Source organism: Plodia interpunctella, chromosome 25 (assembly GCF_027563975.2).
Source record: "Plodia interpunctella isolate USDA-ARS_2022_Savannah chromosome 25, ilPloInte3.2, whole genome shotgun sequence".
NCBI classification, from domain to species: domain Eukaryota; kingdom Metazoa; phylum Arthropoda; class Insecta; order Lepidoptera; family Pyralidae; genus Plodia; species Plodia interpunctella.
The window spans coordinates 5711794-5733469 of NC_071318.1; the positions used below are offsets into that span (position 1 = coordinate 5711794).

General features: G+C 33.5%; 4 protein-coding genes across 5 annotated transcripts; 2 read left to right on the forward strand and 2 right to left on the reverse strand.

Moving 5' to 3' along the window:
* The first annotated feature begins 28 nt into the window (after positions 1-28).
* LOC128680755 (uncharacterized protein) lies at positions 29-3631 on the forward strand. Its single transcript, XM_053764136.1, has 4 exons — positions 29-476; positions 917-1081; positions 2382-2500; positions 2626-3631. Exons 1-4 carry the CDS (start codon positions 168-170, stop codon positions 2759-2761), a joined length of 729 nt encoding a protein of 242 aa, XP_053620111.1. The 5' UTR covers positions 29-167; the 3' UTR covers positions 2762-3631.
* Positions 3622-8251, reverse strand: LOC128680753 (uncharacterized). 2 transcript variants are annotated; one of them, XM_053764132.1, is made up of 7 exons: positions 7814-7944; positions 6831-6905; positions 6258-6598; positions 5789-5978; positions 4782-5053; positions 4293-4376; positions 3622-4093 (listed from the first exon to the last, which is right to left on the reverse strand). In XM_053764132.1, the coding sequence occupies exons 3-7, from the start codon at positions 6556-6558 to the stop codon at positions 4020-4022; spliced, it is 921 nt and encodes a 306-aa protein (XP_053620107.1). In that variant the 5' UTR covers positions 6559-6598; positions 6831-6905; positions 7814-7944; the 3' UTR covers positions 3622-4019. The 2 variants fall into 2 exon arrangements, with proteins under 2 accessions (XP_053620107.1, XP_053620106.1); XM_053764131.2 differs by lacking the exon at positions 6831-6905 and having other exon boundaries at positions 7814-8251.
* Positions 8252-9675: 1424 nt separating this feature from the next.
* On the forward strand, positions 9676-14995 carry mus312 (mutagen-sensitive 312). The gene is made up of 4 exons (XM_053764125.2): positions 9676-12558; positions 13086-13420; positions 14210-14362; positions 14856-14995. The coding sequence occupies exons 1-4, from the start codon at positions 9822-9824 to the stop codon at positions 14931-14933; spliced, it is 3303 nt and encodes a 1100-aa protein (XP_053620100.1). The 5' UTR covers positions 9676-9821; the 3' UTR covers positions 14934-14995.
* Positions 14996-15347: 352 nt separating this feature from the next.
* On the reverse strand, positions 15348-20851 carry LOC128680749 (protein IMPACT-like). Its single transcript, XM_053764126.2, has 6 exons — positions 20686-20851; positions 20378-20610; positions 19903-20029; positions 19589-19692; positions 18914-19108; positions 15348-17464 (listed from the first exon to the last, which is right to left on the reverse strand). Exons 1-6 carry the CDS (start codon positions 20710-20712, stop codon positions 17371-17373), a joined length of 780 nt encoding a protein of 259 aa, XP_053620101.1. The 5' UTR covers positions 20713-20851; the 3' UTR covers positions 15348-17370.
* Between the last annotated feature and the right edge of the window lie 825 nt (positions 20852-21676).

The window sequence follows — 21676 nt, forward strand, 5'->3', positions numbered from 1 at the left end:
TAAATCCATCAAATGAAAATTTTGACATTGACAGATTTATTTAACCTTAGCATTTTTTTGTTCAATTAATTTAATTTAAGTACAAAAATTGAAAGTTGTAAATTTCATGTTTTGCTTTTTATTTCACTGTAATTATTGTATAATTTGATTAAAACAAGTAGTGAATTATGAATTTAGTTTTAAGGCAAGCCCTAACAAGGCAAACTTTTAGGCTATGTGAAAGAAATACATCCAAATGTTTACCAAAACAACTGTCCGTAACCTCAACTTACAATGTTACACAATTCAGAAATTATTGCCAAGAACCAACAGAAACAAAAAAACTCCCTCAACTCATGGAATTTCCGCCGGTGGTTTGGCCCTCATTCGTAAAATTCATAAAGAATTGGATGTTTGCAAATTTTATTATTCGTCCGTATTTTGAACCAGAATTTAGTCTCGGAGAGTTTATAGAAGCTTCAAAGCACGCTGTTCAGGTTTGCATATCATTGTTTCTTATCAAAGAATAGCGAGCCACAATTTTAGCTATGTAGAAAATTTTTCTAACCTCGTGGTAAAGGTTAATATTTAAATGTTTTATAATGCCGTGCGCAGCTCTCACGACGGAACAAGTTGTCTGTTTTTCATACAATCTTTCACCCCAATATGCTTTAGAGATTATTTTTTTAATAACAAAGTAGTAGTAGTACTTGGCCTTGGATCTTGTAACTATATCTATTCCAAATTTCAACTAAATTAGTCCAGCCATATTTAGTACCTGACCGAGCCGTGCCTTGACTTCGTTCCCGTGGGACTTTCAGGATAAAAGTACCTTATAAAGAATGCTACAATTTGAAACAGATTGATATTTAATAGACATGCCTGAAGACAAAATAATAAATAAATTGCATTCAACAAGATCACAAATCTCATGTAGGTTGTTTCAGACGCTTTACAACGAAGCGACTTCAAGTCACTAGAAGGACTAGTTGACAAAGATGCCATTACTGCTTTGAAGAATGCTGTATCGAAGCTCTCCGTGTCCCAGAGACAACTTTTATCTGTTCAGAAAGATGATATTTTCTATGCTTTTCCATATCAGGTATGTAGGAGTGAGGTTTTGTGAGGCTAACTTTAATATTTTTGACAACAACAACCATAGAAAAATATGTATAAAAATAAATATAAATATATATGTTTTTTAATCAATTTTTTGTCGAGGCATCAGATGCTTGGTGCAACTATGCCAAAAAATATGTTATACCTATAAAAAACTAGCTTTGGCTTGCCTAGCCTTTCGCCCGCGTAATTTTCCCACAGATACAGTTATTTTTCTGGAATGAAAGTACCCTAAGTAAGGACTTAATCTTGAAAGTTTGAAGTATGGAGAAGGCTCCATACTTCAAACTTTCAAGATTTCAAGATGATTGGTTCAGTAGATAAATAGTGTGAAAAGGTAATAAACTCATATATAATATTAGTTAGGTGTTAGGATGTATTATGTACCATTACAAAGACGAAGTCGCTTCCTGCTGTCTATCTGTCTCTATGGTTAGATCTTTATAACTACACAACAGAGGGTTGCTTTGATTGATTCAAGTAGGTTTATATGCATAATATTGCAACTGTGCGAAGATGGGTCCAGTAGGGTAGTTAGTGGTTATAAAAAGTTATGTTTATGTAAATTTTGTCAAGTACACTGTTAATAAAATGATTGTCTAGTGTAGTAATTTTCAGTACCACTTTTTTAGTTTTCACTATAAATTGACTTAAATAAAATCAAGTGATCAAAACAAAATATAAAATAGTAATATTACTATTTTGACAATATTGTCGCTAGTGAGCCAGGCTCGCACTTTTGATGCTCGAGACTTGTGGAAAAATAAAAATGGATATATTTTATTTACAAGTTAAACAAAGGAAGATTACCAATGAATGAGTTTAATGAACTGACCTACAGTTATCTTTGTTATTTTAGTACAAATATAATATTTTTAGGCTATTACCCAACAAATTTTAATGTTAACCTTCAAATTACATCATTTATTTATCACCATGCAAAGATTGACAATGGTCGTCGAGAAAATTTATTATAATTTTATCAATATCAAAACTTAAAAGAGAAATGTTGTATAATTATTGTCCGTGATTAATAAATTTACTGGCTACTTGTTCTGGGTGTAAAATAAAATGTATATAATTAAATGCTACATGGAATGTCGCTTTCATTGATCAGTTCAATTATTTACGAGGTTAACTATTTTTTTCGGTCCCATTAGAATAATAGAAATGCTTTTTGACTCCAAAATCACAATACATATACAACTTACAAGATCCATATAATACAATTTAAATTACACAATTACTCTCAAAGCTACAAACCACTATCACTGTACTTGCAGGTGGGTGTGATGTTTGATGACTCTGACAAGCGCTGGGTGGAAATCACAATGTGCTACCACGTGCTGAAGGGGCTGAAGAGGATGCAGGAGACTGGCGACCTGCCGCCTATTTCACTAGGGTGAGTTTGTTTTATTATCCGGCCGGTCATAAAATCACAGCTACATCATAAAACATTTGTGGTTTACCTTTTACCGGAATTTTGCAATATTTTTACTTGAATGTAAGTATCTTTTTTTTTTTCAGTGTCCAACCGGAGTACCAAGACAAAATCTTTATCCTGAATTACAGATTTATTAGGGAGTTCACAAAAGGGGTTGAAGACAGCTGGTGGGTTAATATAGTCAATCACTTCCAACCCCAAACACTGGTCAAAAAGTAGATACAACAAATAAAGTCAATTTCTAGTGCAGATGTAAAAAGAAACAACTGCTATAGTCTGTTTCTATTGCACAGAGAAAAACATCGTCCATTACAAGTTGTAACTTCCGTACACATATATACGTATTGCTTTATCACTCGCTCAAATTTGGTGACTTAACATTTTATTAATATTATTGATCACCAGTTTTATAGTCCACAACTGAGACTGACATGTAGAACTAAGGTCATATGTATTCGTAAAGAGTTATCATCGATTTCGCAGTGCTTTTCAAACGAGTGACAAAAATATTGTAGGTAGTTGGAAAAAGTTAAAAATTGCACTTAACTACGCCCGAAGTTCATAATAACATCACATAAATGTTATGTGTATGTATTTAATGTCTCGACACTTTTTTACATACTAAATACAATAAAAAATTGACGGAAATGTCCTTAAAGATTTTGTAAAGTTTTAATATTAATCACAATTCGTTGATTAACTTTATTTATCTTACGGACACTTGTTCTCTTTTTCTTTCTGTCTCTGTCTTCCTATGTATGTACAACTGTCAAAAAATGAGATAATAAATATGAAGCAGAATATAGAAAAACTATAGTGGTGTTCAGTACCCGGGTATAATTTGTAAATTGACTTTTAGAAAGAGACAGTCTATATTATCCTATCCCTCCCACATTATCCAAAACCAATATATTAATAATAATATTCAGTCGTTTTACAAGAGTGAAATAGATATATTTTGAAAACCGATTAGCCGATTGTCTCTTTACAAAACTCAATATGGGTTCGTTGCCGAGTACTGAAATTGCGAAAACTTGTGCAAGCCAAAAATATTATAACCAGGAATTAATAAAATTCAGTTTTATTGTTTGTTTGTTTGTTTTTTATTATTTCAACCGTTTGTCAAAATGTTGTAAAATACAAAATAATGTAATATTTAATCATAACAATAATTATTTATTAGGCATATCACAGCAACGTTTTACCTGAAATAAAAAGCATATTAATATACTTACCTCACTGTAAGCTTACACTTAACTTCTGCCTGGTGCTATTGTCAATGACACAAAATGGCGCGCACTCCACTAACACTAACACTCGACAGACAGGTGGCGCCACTACGAGGCGGATAAAACTACGAAAACTGATACAATTCGACGGAAGTTGGTCACACTGTTCTCATTATAAAGCTTCCAGTGACGGTTCAAGTGTTTTAATAATTACTTAGCTTAGCACCATATTGAATTGTTATTTAATTTTAAAATGCAGAACAATAATCGTCGTATTGTTTTGTGAATTCCTTTAATGTTTTCAAAAGCACTTCAGTGTCCCCTGAAAAAAGAAGGAAATATTACTTTTATGAAAAAAAATAATAATTTTATACCTCAAGTTTAATTTTTTTTTCATTAGTTTTTTAGACTTATTTAGTTTTAATTACTTTTTTTTTAAATATACATTTTAGGATTTAATTGTGTCTTTAATATTTCAAATAAATTAGAAATGAAATAATTTAAATTATAAATATATTAACCTAAAGGTGGGTCATACAATGACCGTTTATCGACGCCCCATTGCACTTTTACTGGTTTTTGTTTTTTCATAGAATTTTCAACATCTGAAAAAAAACGTTTTAAAAAAGCATTCGTTAGTCATATAACTTACTAGCTGCGCCCCGGGGCTCCTAAGGAAATTTAAAAAAAATGTATGTTAAAGGTATTAAAGGAAAGTCGTGAAAAAATCCGATGTAAGTATCATTTTAGTACAGATTGAATTTAGAAAAACATGGTTCGATATTTTTTCATTATGTATCTGTCTACGGTTTTCGGATATATGATAGGTTGGGTGAAATGGTCTCGGAATGGGAGGACGAGTCTGGTGCTTGCGCTGGCTTCCCCTATCAGAAAATTATACGAATATCCCTAGTGACAATCTCAAAACATGCGACATATGTGTTCCAAATAGGCCATACAGACGGACAACTAAGTGATCCTACAATTTTTAAAAATTAAAAATACATTACCTCCGTGTACTTTATCAAATAAACTATTTATATCCATCTTATCGCCGAGCCTTGTACACAGGGAATTAACATACTGACTGCCACCAGGAACTATCCTCGCGGAGTCACCCGTCCTCAACTCATAAGTCTCATTAATAGTGGTCGAGCATTCTATTTGCAGTACTTCGTATGCAGCTTGGGAGGACTGAGTGGAGTATGTTATTATTAGATTTTTGTGGACATTGTATGACTCTGTTGTGCTTATAGAGGAGTATACTTCAGGGTGTACAGTCCTGGAATTGAAGAATTAATAATATCATTTAACCAAAAAGGCTTGTGAGAAAATAAATTAATAAAACTCCTAGTTCGTAAAAAAAGTTTACGACGACGTTAGCGCTTTTTTAACGTTTTCGACATACGTGTTATTCAAAATTGGACCTACGGTCCAACATACTACGCATAAAATACGATAAAACGCTGCCATGAGTCATGTTTTATTCCATAACGCGCGTTTTATCATGTATTTCAAAATATTTTTTCAGAGATTATTAATTAAAAATTATTAATTAAAGATTATTTATTTTCATAAGCCATCAATATTTATACATAACTAGCTTTTGCCCACAATACACTGTCCAAGCAATCTACACACCTAATTTCAGCTTTCTACTCCCAGTAGTTTCGGCTGTGCATTGTCTGTCAGTCAGTCACTCAGTAACGCAAAAGTTTATATATAGATTGACTCTCTCTTTCTCATCGTGAGTGTTTTCCGGTAAGCCGTTGAGCGTCAGAGCCCAAGGTCCGCTTTCCTACTTTGTCGTCTCCACTTCGCACGGTCGCCGGCATCCCTAGTTATCAGACCATTGTCACCCACCTTCACTAGGGTTTGCACCTTCTGACTAGACCAGGTGGGAGCGGCATTTGTCTCTACGCATGACATGTCTGTACCTGCGCAGGCGGCACTCCTAGAGATTCTGCTATGTCACATTCATAACTGTCTCGTATCACAGAAAATTCATTATAATTACCTATCCAGATTTATTCTGCACATGTCCATAATCAAAATACACAGGTCAGGTTTACACTTATAAACTTGTTCGAGTAGAAAGTTCTCCGTGATACAATGTTCTAGAGATATGTTTTCTGTGGGACAATCTATCCCTAACATACATTTGGTGTTGACTAACTCACAGCCATGGCCAGCGTAGAATATGAAACCTGAAAGTAAGCATAATATATCTATACTATAAAGAGGTAAGTGTCTGTGAGTTTGTATGTTTGAGGTGGGTAATCTCCGAAACTACCAAACCAATTTCAAAACTTTATCTCACCATTAGAAAGATATATTATCTAAGAATACTATAGGCTATATTTTTTGTCAAAATTCCCACAGGAGCGAAGCCCCGGGCAACATCTAGTCACTACATAGTTTTCTAAGAATAGATGAATAATGTAAATGGCTTAAATGATGTAAAGGGTCTTATTAATAATACTCACAATAACTATCATCAGATAACAACTCAAAAAGTCTTGATAAAATATCTCTCAAAACACAACTGCTGGTATTCTTAATCATAACAACAATAAAACCTAGATTTTTCAAATTTGATGACAAAGAATCACAATCTATTGACGGTGTTGCCAGTTTTGATAAATATTGGTATTTATCATTTGCTATGAGTATGGCGACCTTTGCTTTTGGACGGTAGTATACAACAGTGTTCATTATGTCTTCAGCAGCTGTTAAGAGGTGTCTGAACGACTTTATCGAGCACCCTTGTCTGAATAACATCTTCATTAGAAGTTTACCTGGAGGCTGACTGTCGTCGAATGAAATTCTGCAATTTTTCAATGAAAACTGTTGATTACTCTAAACTAAGAACTGAGAAGGATATATATCCGGTTCAGTGATCAAAATTGACAACTTTCGAAAGTATTCAATGGAGATTTGACATACATCTCTCTTTAACCTGAGAGTTTCACAGTTGCTTCCTCAGCCATTGAGCGTCGGAACCCAGGGCCAGCTAGATTTGACATACATGATGCATGTTAATATTAAAACCAAAATACCTGGGCTTTTGTATATAAATGAATTATAAATTTAACAGCAGCGATTCCGTCACCAGGCCAGATACACTAGTCAATCTGTAAATTACAACCAACCAACCTACTTTATTTATATAATATACATATATACGGTTACTATCGGTCTTCTACACAAGGCAATCTTAGAAAGATTATCAAGATTAGAAAAGTAGGGAAAGCTATCCGCTTAATTTCAGACCAGGACAATCAAAATCAAATCATTTATTCAGAAATTAGGCCTTAATAGAGGGAACCAACCGACCCGACCTTCGACACCTCCACCGGTTTGACCATTTGAGTGTGCATGACATACTCATATTAGATACCTATTTTACTTTCGGACACTTGAAGATCACAAGTCACATATATGTTTTACAAGTAAATGTCAAAATATATGCATTAAACATGTCAAAAAAATAAATAAATAATTATAAAAAGGTAAGATCAAGTGTGAGAGGTTTTAGGAACGGTCCAAGTTTTTTTTATCATTTAAATAGTTGCTAATTGTGTAATAAGCATTAACTATCAAAGCATTTTTAATATATGATTTAAATTTTGACATTGGCAAGTTAATAGCCTCTACAGGGAGTTTATTGAACAATTTTACACTTTGACCCACGGAAAACCGCCTAACCTTTTTAAGTCGGAATCTGTTCATATAAAGTATATGCCTATTACGAGTGTTTACACTGTTAACATCGCTCAATGGTGTAAGTTAGATTTCACAAAAATAAGTACGTCGAAGATGTACTGAGATGCAACAGTCATAACATTTATCGATTTGAATAATTCTCGCAAGGAATCCCGTGGCCCATAAACAAAACGAATTGCTCGTTTATGTAAAATAAAAAAAAATCCTATATCAGTTGCATATAACAATATTCCGTAAGACATTATGCTATGAAAGTACCTGTAATACATGAACCTACCTGTTTCGATGTTTGTACACTGAAACTATTAATACTCACTTGATATTTGCTAGTTTAGCAATAACTTCGCAATGTTCCTTACTGAATTTTAAAGCATTTTGATACTCTAAATACGGCATTGCTTTTAGATGAGTGTTATCATGACCATCTTGCTTAGACATTGTTGATTTTTAATTAGTAAATTGAAAATACAAAACGTATGTAATCTATAATATAAAACTGGTTGATAAAACTTGAGAAAACTGATTATTATTGAGGTTAGATTGAGGGAAAAATAAATGTAAACAAACAAAAGATTTGGGATGCAACGATATATCGGCCAACCGATAATATCGAAACCAAAATATCGATATTTTTATTGATATTTGTTCTATAACGATACGATAATAACGATATCACATCCTAGAAAAAAAATTAACATAGGTCGGTAATTCACGACCTTATATTCACGGCTGTATGGAATTTGAACATCCTTTCCTTGTTAAGCAAACAAAAACATGTCTTGCTTTGTTTCTCTTTTCTTTCGTTTTTTTTTTTTTAGCGTGGTCTTGTGGATAATCACAAATTAAGTAGGTACTTTATTATATTTTCGATCACTGCGTATATTTTTAAAATAAGTCGATTCTTTTGTTAAAATTTAAATAAAGCCGATATTATCGACCAAAATCATCGATATTATTAACGGTCGATAATTTTAAAGAAAAATGTAAAAAGCCGACCAAACGCAACGAATAACAAGTCACACAAGTGATCCAAGACTCTACGAACAGATGGCACTACGGTCGACTCACTACCAGAAGCTAACAAGCCTAGACCGCGCAGACAGTGCGTTTTCGATTGGAAGCATAAATACAATATATAATCCGACATAACACCGTTGGAGCCGTGCGATTCCCCAGGCGCAACACCTAGCCTGGCGGGAAGATCTTCCCTTTGTAGCGGTCGAGTATGATAACCTAGATCCCGCTACAATTTCATTGCCTCGATATAATTATCGACATTTTTATCGATATTACAAAACCTCACATCCCTACTTGTGACAGCAAGTTTTTTTTATAGATATACCTGGAAACCCATTCGGCCATGAAAACGAACCATTCCGCCTTGTAATGAACTACCAGGAAAGCCCGATTCTCATAATCAAAGTTCTCTTCATTACTTTTCTCTATTTTTTTAAAAGGTCAAGCGTGAAAGAACCATGCGAATGCATCGATCGAGTTTTTATTTGTAAAATTACCACCGAAAAAAAATTGGAGAAAATTGATGAAATTAACTTCTATTGCGTGAGAGTCGGGACCCAGATCCAGGCATTATGCGTTTAAAGCAAGATATCATGGGAAGCAGTATGCCCTATTATATTAAAGAGATAAAACATAATTCAGATTTTAAAGTACGTAGTACGTGTCTCTCATACATGGATTTAGTATTTGTACGGAGTCCCATTCTCTCATATCAACGCAAACGATGCATTTGTGTAATCTATCAATGTCAAAATCGTTACATAAACTTCAAAGGTCAAAACAAACATGGCTATCGGTGTCGATTCTTCAAAATGGAAACCTAGAAGTATTTTAGGGACTCCTGCTGCAAAATTTAGAAATTATCTAGCAGTGGGTATTCTAACTATTGGACTGATAAGCGGTCTTACATTTCAGTAAGCTCTTATTTCATTTGTTTTGGATGTGTACTAATAATTTTAGGTTATTATATTGAATAACAAAATCGTTATTTCAGTTATATTCCCGCAACACACAATCTTCGTAAAACTTCTGAGAATTTATTGGAAGATCCTATAGAAGAGGTGGAAAGAAGGCAGCTTATTGCCAGTGGGATGTTCTATAGATCATCTGCGACCATACGAAAGCATATTGAAGAAGAAAAAAGATTTGACCGTCCGGACAGATAAAGAAATTATGAAAAATAGGTAGTACATACTTAGTAGGTAATGTAGAAAGCTTGTAAGTTTAAATAAAACTATCAAAATTATCAAAATAGTTTTAATTATTCCAGTAAAGTTATTCGCAAATATTTTTCAAGTAAGAGTGGCATGGATGAAAGCTTATCAGACTTTCAAGAAAAGAAACAATTTCTTGCACCGAATTTTAAACCAGTGAAAACCAAAAACAAAAGTCAGAACACTAAAAAGACTCTTAAAAAGCCAAGAGGACAGAGAGATATAAGGAAAGCTCTGAAATCGAAAACAAGTGACATAGTTACAGATTCAAAAGAGTTTGGCAATGTTTGTAAGCAGTCTGGCATTGATGTGGATCCGGAGCATTTACAGTTGGCTATAGCCTTGTCGAAATCTATTCAACCCACAAAACATGAAACTCAACCGTCTCAATTCAACTCCCAAGAAAAAACTGCTAGAATTCGATCAACTTTGCAACAATATGGTTTCACAGTACCTGAAATAAAAATCTCAAATAGCAGGAAAATACGAAAGCCAAGGAATAATTATAAACTGCTATTGTTATCAGACTCAGAAAAACAAATAAATATCGCCGATAGATATTCTCAAATCTTATTACAAAATATCTGTCCGTCTCGGTCTCCAACAAAAAATGTTGAATATATTCATTCAGATTCTAAGCTGTTTCATCTAACAGCTAATGCATCTTATGAAATAATTAAGGATAACAATTTATATTATCTTGAAAACTTACCTTTAGAGAGATCAGTACATAAAGGCAGCCTTTTGCGAGATTGGTCTGAAATCCCCGGGCGGCCAGTTAGTCCTAAACTAGGAGAAGTTCCAGCTATGGATGTAAGTGAAATACTGTGTTCACAAGAGGAATTAAACATTATTTTAAGTGGTGCTCTGACAAATGCTAAAAATGTAATTAATAAAATAAGAGCACTTCAAAAAAGTAAAGATGCTGACATAGAAATTACTAATATTAACGAAAAATCTAGTGATAATAATTCTGATAAAGTAAACAAATCTTTATCAACTCAATTTATATCAGGAAATACAAGAAGTTTGTCCCCAGATATGTTTGATGATGATCATTCAGGGTTTCAAGATTCAGCGGCAAGTACTAGTAAACTTGATTTCCCAGAAGAAAATTTACCTAACAAAAGTATAATACTAACTAGTTCTGTAACTACCAAGAGTAAATTTTCACAAAGATGGAATATAACAAGGAGAAAGTCTCACAATGTTATGGAGTTGACTGATTGTGTGGGATTGACCTTAAATCCTAGTTGCAATTTGACAACAAGAACAGATGCTACAAAAAGGAAATCCAATGATTTTATGGAATTAACAGAATGTATAACACAACATAAAGATAATATTGATTTCAGTAAAAAGTCTGAAGAAACTGTTACAGAAAGAAATGAAACTGAAGAAAGAAACAATATTGTAGTTACTGAAAGTATAAATTTAACACAATCTTCAAATTCTAGTGATTCTTTGCCATTTGTCCATGTAAGTGGTAAAAATAATGATTCTTTAAATGATACAGTAGCATTGAATGACTCTGAATTAAATATTGTCAATAGATCACCTGGAAATAGAGATGGTTGGACAGAAACAAGACATGTAGTTGACAACAATCAGATAAAATCCTCATCCTCACATGATCTGACTTCACTAATTTCTCATGATAAAACACCTTCGAAAGAAAGCGTAAGTGTTGAAGATTCTTCAAATGATTCCTTTGAAGATTTTCTTTACAACCATTCTAATAGTCCTGAACAAAATAATATAACTGACAAATCTGTGCCAGACTTAGTTCCTGAAAATGATAAAACAGAAAGCCCCGTCTGTAATAATGATGAACTAGAAAAAACTGCACTTTACTTAGAAAATAAAAATAACTCTACTCGAAACTCTACAGACCAAATTGCGGCTTATAACAATGAACGATGTGATTTAGGCATTAAAAATAATACTGAAATAGATTTGATGGAAAGCCCAGAATATAATGATGAAACACTAGAACATTATATCTTAGAAGTAGAGAATTATGAAAATATAGATTTGACTCAAAATTCAAGTACATCTGAAGAGGTATTCATTGACAATATTTTAGTAGACAAAGTCGAAAACAATCATAACCTTGGGAAGATTGATAATGTTTCTATAGATTACGATGAACTAAGCTCAAGTAATGTAGTGTCTAACGTAAATAATACAAATATGTTTGATGTCTCTGCTACGGCTGACACAGAAGAGTCTCAAAGTGATTCACTTTCAATAAGCAAATCGAACACTACTAATTCTATTAAAAATTCCGTAAATGTTGATTCAAGTCAAACAAGCCAAGATTCTGAAGTTTTTGAGATTTCAGACAAAGAATTAGATTATTCAATGCACAGAAGTAGATTTGGTGATTGCTTTGAAGTTAATTTTGGAGGCATATCTGTCATTGATAATATTAGTGACAGGAATAAAGACAACGAAGCAAATGACAATCAATCTACAAATGATAGTTTTTTACCAGAAGTAAATGTTAAAACACACGAAAAACCTAATAAACTAAGCAATTCAGTCATATCACCCATCAGACTAAATGACTTTGATGATATTATCGAAACACCAAGAAATTCCAAATATGTCAGAGATAAAAATCATGAAGTAACTAAAGAATCATATAGAGAAATTTCACCTATCAAGAAAAATGATGTATATGATATAATAAAAACTCCTAATAGTAATGAATATGTTATTAAGACTGATCAAGTTACTCCTATGGGAGATTACAATGCTATGTCCACACCGGACAGAAATAAGGAGTTAGATAAATATGGACTGAAACCACTGAAAAGGAAAAGAGGTATGTATTTTTTTTTATTTATTTATTTATTTTATGACACTTTTTTCTTTGTTAATGAATATGTTATTGCTAACATTGGTGTCGGATTTTATTCAAGTAGCCTGATTGCATCTGTCTTACGAAAACATTGTTGTGTTCCGGTTTGAAGGGCGAGAGATTCGGTGTGATTGCAGGGTACTGTGGCAAAACATCCTAGGCCACAAAGTATGCAATGGTCGTGTGACACCCGTGTTGTTGTCAGGTGGGCCGCATATCTGTTTGGTAGGTAGTATAAAAATATCGCGTACACACTTGCAAACTAAATATTTATCACTATTCCAGTGATAAATATTGATGTAGTCTGGCAAGTGGTGGTCTGGGAAAACTGGTATTTGTATATAAAATCGTGTGGCTCAAGATGGCGTCAGAATTTTTTTAAATAAATGGAAAAGATACTATAACAATGTCAGGTGGCGCTAGTGTGCGAGGAGTAAAAAAACTATAAAATTAAATTTGCATTTTTCATCTAATATTTTTTTAACTTTCAGCCATAAAACTACTCACACACATATACAATCAAACCCATCCAATAGTCGAGCCATGCACATCAGAATTTACACAATCGCCTACAAAAAAACGCAAAACTGAATCGACCACACACAAATCTCAGACGAAATCTAAAAATCAGATTACAGAAACAAAAATAGACAATAAACAAACTTCACCGAACAAAAGAAAAAATGTTATATCTCAAATTGAAAATGTAGATGGAGATATTGAAATAAATGAAAATATTTATGAAGTAACAAATGATAAAGTCGAAGTGAGGAATTTAGATTGTGCTGAAGATGAATGGGTTTTCCAAAAAAAGGAAAAATCGAAGGTATGGTGGACTTATTTGTAGTATTCATTCTCTCTGTCTCTTATATCTGAATGTGCCTCGTTATATTCGGGGCTGTGAGTCTAAGAAGCCCAGAGTCAGAGTAAAAAAATAATTTTAAATATCTTTTTACAATTCGCTGCCTGCTCACTGCTGCGCTACCAGCTGTCTACGCTATCCCTTAATCGCCTCGTACCACATCCACGATCCATCCTTTCTAGAGCGAACCATATATCACAATTAAAGTTAATCATTAGATTTTTTTAATAAGCTAAATTAGACTAGCTTTTGCCCGCGGCTCCGTGCACGTTAATTTCCCACGGGAGATTTTTTGGGATAAATGGTGCTTTGTCCGTATTCAATTACAGAAGTCCATACTCAATTACAAATGCAAAATTTCTCAAGAAAATTGGTTGAATAGATAATATATGAAGAGGTAACAAACTTACATTCGCATTTGTAATATAGATTAGAATAAGGAACAGTATATCGCGTCTTTATCTCGGGGGGGCTATATAGCCTTATCTATAATACTTTTTACTAAAATTCTTAATCTAGTATAGCTTAATCTGTTAAAATAAATTTATTAATTTTCACTAAGAAATAAAAAGAAATTAATAAAAATGTTAGGTGATATATATTACCAGCAATATGTTAAGTATAAGTATTATACTATACATAACACTATTACTATAAGATTATTACTGTACTAAAATTGCCTTCGCTCAGCGTGATCGTGATGGTCTGAGCCATGACGCCCGGAAAACCATAAAAGGAGACGAAACATTTCAGGTATACTCTTGTCGTGTCCCTCTACACATAGCGTTTCATAACTACGTGTCGTGTCGACGTGGTCTGCATGAGGCTATACTGAGATACGAGCCGGTAGAAATTGATGTCATACACAAGGGATTGGTGACAAATGGGTGTCGATATGATCCTAAGGTATGTATGTTAATATGTCAATTGTCTGAAGGATTTATTGGTTGCTTCCTCAGTTAAGCATCGGAGTCCAGGGTCCGCTTCCATATTATTCCTTCTCCATTTAGCGCGGTCTTTGAAATTCAAAATTCTTTACAGCAGTCTTGTCAATTAAGAGAGGAAAATGGACGGACGATTTAACGAACAATTTTTTTTTTTGCCATTGCAATACCGAATAGAATTCTCAAGATTGGTTCGTAAACGCCCAGTGTTGCCAGCCAACAGGAGACAGCGCCCTCACTCATTTTCTTCATTTGACTATAAATCACTGAGACGAATTAACATGATATACGTAATATGACGTAAAATTAATTCACAATTATGAGGATACTATTCTTGTCATTAAACATATGCCTATGCATAATTATAATATGCCTTTTTACAAAGAATTTTTATACGGATACTTAGTTTAGTTAGCCTATTGGCACAATCTTCATTAAACTTGTTTTTTTTTCAGGACCTGTTAAAGTTTATGGACAAGAAATGCATTACAGTTAAGACTGCAGACAACAATGCCAGAAACAACAAAAAATAACATCAATATAATAATTATGAATATTTTATATAAACATATAAATAAAACAGATTTATTTATTTTCTATTGTTTTATTTCTCCGTCGTCGCCTGACCTCAGGAATCACACGATCTTTTGGTGAAAATCGCATGAAAATTACACGGTTTTTCATGTGGTGTTAGAGTTTATCGTGAACAGACGCGGCAGTGCACTATCTTATTATTATTATAAAGAGGTAAGCGTTTGTGAGTTTGTATGTTTGAGGCGGGTAATATCCGAAACTACGGAACCTATTTCAAAAATTCTTTCACTATTAGAAAGGTACATTATCTAAGATTGCTATAGGCTATATTTTATCCCAAAATTCCCACGGGAGCGGAGCCCTGGGCAACATCTTCTCATAATATGTAAGGAAGAATGAATATTTTATATAAGTTAAATAAAACAAGATTTACATATTTAATTTTACCTATATCTATTGAACAGTTATTAATGGTTATACACGTATTTTGATAGACATATTTATTTTTCATTGCGCTAACAACAATTTGGCTTCATATGAAAGGTAGTCCGTCATGAAAGTGAAGAAATTATATGAGCGCGCTGTATCCTGTTGTCTGGCAACACTGGGTGTTTATCAACCAATCTTGACCATTGTATTTGATGCAAAAAAAATGTAGTTGAAGAGCTAAATGTTTTTAGTTTTCACTTTCTTGACGGACTTTAAGATGTATTTATACAATATTTTTTATGCCAGCGCCACGCTGTCGCCGAACGCCGGACACACGCCGACGCGAATGCGTGAACATTGCGTAGTTAGTACGAGTGGTTTTAGTTGCCGCGATGGAAAAACCAGCAATGTATACCGATAATTCGATGACAGTGTGGAGCCGGCATTAAACATTAGACTAATTATCACAATACGCTTAGTACTTAGACTTATATTTTATTTAGAAAATTGTGTACCCATTTTTCTCCTTTAATGACGACGAAAAATTTATATTTCCCATTACACTGCGATAATTTTACTGGCTAACTTTAAAAAAACACCATGGATACAATTACTATCATATCGTCTACATTACTACATGACAGACATGCATACGGCCCACTACGGAAAAAGGATAAATGGACACTGAACTTCTAAACATATTTTCATGAGATATCCAGATTACAAATCGTACATATCTAAAAAACGTGTCACAATATAAATATAAGGCACACGTGCCTTGTAATTATTATTATTATACAAAATGCACAATCACAGACACCATAATGAGTACAGAAACCTTAGTAGATCTTGAGTTGGGACAGTCATTTTCAAAATCGAAATTAGATTATTATGTACAGTTTGTCTATAGAGAGTAGAAAATAAATGAGGAACTACGTTTTCTTACCTGTTTTTCTTACCAGCCAATCACAACCATGCGATTTGGTATTGAAATTATGAAAAAAAGTAGTTTGTCAAAAAATATTTTTCTACGCTTTATAGACATAGTGTAGTATCATAAAAAGTAAGGGAATAACAGCATTTTTTCCATGTTCCTCTTTGATTAACCTACTTCATTTATACCTAACAAATTTTTCTTTATTTTTTTAATAATATATATATGAAATGAAATGATGAATATATATATAGATATATTGGAGTCGGATCTATTCAAATTGGCGCTCTGACAGGAATTTTTAGTCGCTCGATTATTTTATGCAAACTCCGCGAAGATAGACATGAAACAAAAAAAACAATGTAGCTATGTTAATTCCTTTACGTACTTACACAACATAACAGATTAATTAAAACCATAAACTAAATGTATTATTTGCACTACAACACAAAATAAAAACGTTAAGTCTGTACATTCACAACTCTATATACAACAATAGCTAGTACCTACCGTCGAGAAGGTAGATAAAAGGTCAGAATTTTTTTAAAAAATATGTATGCTCTACATATAATAGAAATTAAGATAATTGTGATTTTTCATAGTGTAATAATGCTTCTGGAATATCATACGAACATTTAAAGTAAGTCCCTTAAAAAATAATAATAGTAATAAACTCAAGCTATATAGCGTTGGGAGCTATATCAAGGGTTGCAACTTTTGGAAAAATATTATCCTGCATATGATAATCGACAAGGTCTAATACCTTTAAGCATTAAGTAAAAATTAGTATTTAATTAAAGTTATACTTTAATTAAATACTAACTTTAATGAAAGGACATGTATACATACCCCGTTATTAATAAAAATGTTTGCCATAGACAGAAAGAGACAATACATACTTTTAAACTTTTAATTGTCACTAACAAACGTGGACCTATTGTCTCATATAAATGTTTGAATTTCAGTATAACGTCGTTCATTTTTGACAACCCTGACCGCACTATAGCCGCTGGTGGCTTTTCCGAACGCCGAACTGTATGAAATTTAAAATGGTAGTAGTATATAAACTATCGTCATTTTTTCAACATGCCAGCTTGTTGTAGGACCTGTCTGGTGGCGTTGCTGATGTGACGGAACCTATCAGGACCTAGTTGTATACCGCCGTACCTGGAATTAGACGTTGATATTATTACATTGTTGATACATATATTTTTTATTCTAACTAATATTACAAATGCGTAAGGAAGTTTGTTTATCTGTTTTTTTTATTTTATGTGACTTATTGTGAAAACATGGCGGACTTAAATTATTTGTTACCACTTCTAGCTTAATCTACTCAAGGAATCATCTTGAAATTTTGCAGGCATGTAGTTTGAAGTATGGAGAAGGGCATTTCATTTCGGAAAAATATAAAAAAATAAAATATGTTCCCGTGGGAAATTAACGCAGGCGAAGCCGCTGGCAAGCGCTAGTTGTACGCTACATGTATGCAAAATTTCAAGAAAATCGGTATGGACGAAGAGAGGTAACGAACAGACTTCCGCATTCATAAATTAGATTTGGTGGACGGTGGCGCAGTGGTAAAGTGCTTGCCTCTGAACCGAGAGGTCCCGGGTTCGATCCCCGGTCGGGTCATGATGGAAAATGATCTTTTTCTGATTGGCCCGGGTCTCGGATGTTTATCTATATATGAATTTGTTATAAAATATAGTATCGTTGAGTTAGTATCCCATAACACAAGTCTCGAACTTACTTTGGGGCTAGCTCAATCTGTGTGATTTGTCCTAATATATGTATTTATTATACTTCAAACTACATAATATAATATGTATTACTTGTAAGATACATTGTTTTCATGCGACGGCAAAGTCGATCTAAGTCGTCGAGAAGGGAATAAATAAATTAATCGACTTGGTATTACATGGATCTCACAACTTTTTACGGTATAAAAACTGAGCTGCGAGACTTGGGCTTTTTACAGCATGTGTTTGATGGCATCTCACTTCTTTTTGTAGTCATAAGTCGAATTTGTATGGAAAGTATTTTTTTTTCATATATCGACATATTTTCCTATGGGACTATTGTTCAATTTCATGGGCTGAAAATACCCTTTCCATTATACAGGTACAATGATTCATTGACGGCAAATGTAACTTTGTAATTTCTTATATTTATATGGGATTACAAAGTTTTTAATGCAGTTGGTGTATCTAGAAAACTGGACCGAAATTCTAAAATATTAAGGTTTTCTCTTGATCTATGTCTGCTAGAAGTGCCTTAGAATTTTGATGATCGGTCAATCAGTGAGTGAGTGACAAAATCAAGCATTTTTACAATTTACAATCCTTAAACTACTGGTTCAAATTGAATGAAATTTGAAATTTACAGTGTTTATACAATACCTGCTGAGTTACTGACAATGCAGGCTTCCTGTTTTATTCACAACGAAGTTATTGGGGTTCGAAATTGGCCTGAGTTGCTTCGAGAAAAGGACGGTACGGCCGTGCCGTTTTTCTTTTTGCTCGACTTGCCATGCCCCCAGATAGAGCGTGAGGTTATAGTTAGGATTTATAGACCCACAGTGCTGTAAAACTGTTGATAATGAAGCAATCTCACCATCTGGAGACAACGACGAGCGCCCGCGCCTGGCCCAGCAGCCGCAGCAAGCGCAGCATACGCGCGCCCGCGTGCGCCTCGCCGTCGTCGGCGCAGTCCTGCACGCAGCCGCGCGGCAGCTCAATGCGGTACGCGTACATGTTGTGCGTCGCGTTCTGTATCTTTTTGTTTTGCTTCAGCTTTGCTAGCACTGCTCTGTGTTTGGAGAATTTATTCTTTTTTTTTTTTAATAATATTTTTTTAAAATAATAGTCGCCAGAGCTTACTGGCTTGGCCAAATGAGATAGAAGATTTTTCATACAACTTCCCATTTACTAATCCTTTGTGTTTGGAAATGTTGACAACAAAAATTACATGTCTTGCATTTAACTTGTGATTAAAAAAAACATGTCTGTGCTGTTAAACCGTTCAAGAGTTACCTCATTGAGAGCCAGTGTTTGATGCACCCAGGTTACACTTATAATAATGATGTGTTTTCATGAAGCGAAGCGAAATTTTCAACTCTGTAGCACAAGCAGAAGTGAAATAAATCTGTTCAATCCTGTCCTTCATTACTATATATCTAATTGACGACCTTTCTTGACTTAGACATCATGAGTTCAAAAGTAGGTAAATGTTGTAAGCAAATACTGTTAGTATATCTGATTAAATAAATAGAAACTACTCGGAACTTACTTAACATCTTCTATACTGTGCACCTCAGCGGCGTGACCTTGGAAGGAGCTCTTCCTATCCATAATAACTTCTCCATGTGTGATTGGCGGGCAGTTGATTTCCAACTGAAAAATTAAACTGTCTATAATATTTACTTGTTGAAAATATATTGATTAAAAAAATATTGACAGGGTAAAAGGTAATTACATAACTAAAAATAACTGATATGTAAGTACAGCATTCCCAAAGAGACTAATTGACTTCAGGTAAATTACAGATTTCCGCATTTATAATACTAGTATGGATTGGTAATAAAAAATTAAAACAGATCATACCTGTGCCATATTAATAGTTTCCACTGGAGACTGAGGTTTCTTAACTGGCTCCGGAGACTTCATGGTAAGCAGGACTTCTCGAATTTTCTCTACCCATTGGTATATGACAGTCTCTCCAACATTTTCTCTGAAAAAAAAATTACCTATAAAAGGAAGTCGGTTTACTTAAGTTTTAAGTAACTTTTGTCATCAATAAGTAATGTATATCATGCTAGCCAAGTTAAATAAAGAAATTTGAATTTTTGCATCACATCTCTGAATGATACAAGCCCAATGAAACCTTTTTTGAATAGAACAAATTTTTCTTCCAATTTATATAAATTTAATCAATCCCCTTCAAACTCCAAACCAGACTTATATTTATTTGTTATAGAATTCTGTAGAACATACTGTTTTTTTTTTAATTTAGAAAGAACCTGCTCCAGATTTTTTTAAAGTTAAGCTTTGTGTTTATATTTTTAAAAAGCCTACTTACAAGTACACTTCATCCAATGCACGGAGGAGATTTTCTTTAGCCTTTCTGTCCATCCAGGGAGCTGACAATTCGTATTTTGGTGGTGATGAATTAGGATAAGTTGACGGCATAGTAACATATAGTAAAACTTGTTTTTTACTTTCTTCTATCCGTATACAAAAGGACTTTGTAATATCACTTTCAGTGGTCCAATCATCACCGTATATTGCACTTAGAGCTTCAATTTCTTCAGTCTATATAAAGAAGTATTAATATTAACACGCGATCAAACATTTGTAAACATGTCTTATATCTTTAATATTACTCACCTGTTTAGTTAGATTATCAGAATCCATGTTGAACTCTTGATTACTCCTTCAATTTTTCGAGTGGTTTTCAGTATGTTATATTCATTTATCAAAATATCAAAATAAATTAATAAAATTTTCCGCTCCTCTTCTGTGTTCGAGTTCTTGATGAAAAGTGAAATGAAAACTTCAACATTCAATCAATGCTTTTGACATTTGACAGTAGGTCAAATTGAAAATGACAATGACTTTATAGACAAAGCGCACCTATCCTTTTATACTGCGAACGTTTCGTGTCGTTTTTAAAGGGTAACGCGAAAGTTTAAAATTATTGTGTATGAAATTGACCATTATGCATTATTATTATTTTATTTACATTATGCCTACTTAATAAAGGGAAGAATACCAACCATTCAATATGAGAAACAATCTATTTCCTGGCAACAGATGGCGACAGCGATTTGGTTCAAATTTTAGATCCTTAATTTAAGTAAAATGAAAGGTTCTCATTGAATTGATACATGGTAGTTGACGAATTAAAATTAAAAGTGTACCTATTCCTCTTTATCCTTAAATTACGTAATTAAATGAAATGTTTTTGTCTCAATCTAGCACTAGTTACCCCGGGGATTTCCTATTTCTGTGAAGTGGGTGTGGCTTCTCGACATCCACGGGGTGATAATGCAGTGGTCATATTCTAAGGCGGGACCACACGCTAACTCTATCCATCGTTACCTACTGGAAGTATTGTATAATCTGTATTCTGGTCTAATTCCAGAGCCATGGTCCAACGGGGTAATTCTCCAAAATCCGTTGAGTATCAAAAACTACCTACCTATCTATACTTAGACACTAGTAAAAAAAATATGAAAAAGTTTGTAAAGTACTTATTCTACTTTTATAAAGTTTCACGTTTAAATAAAGCGTTACGAGTGCCTACCTAGTTATTTATTTATTTATTTATCATGCAATGCAGAGTGTGCATCTCTGTGCTTATAGTGCTTAGAATATT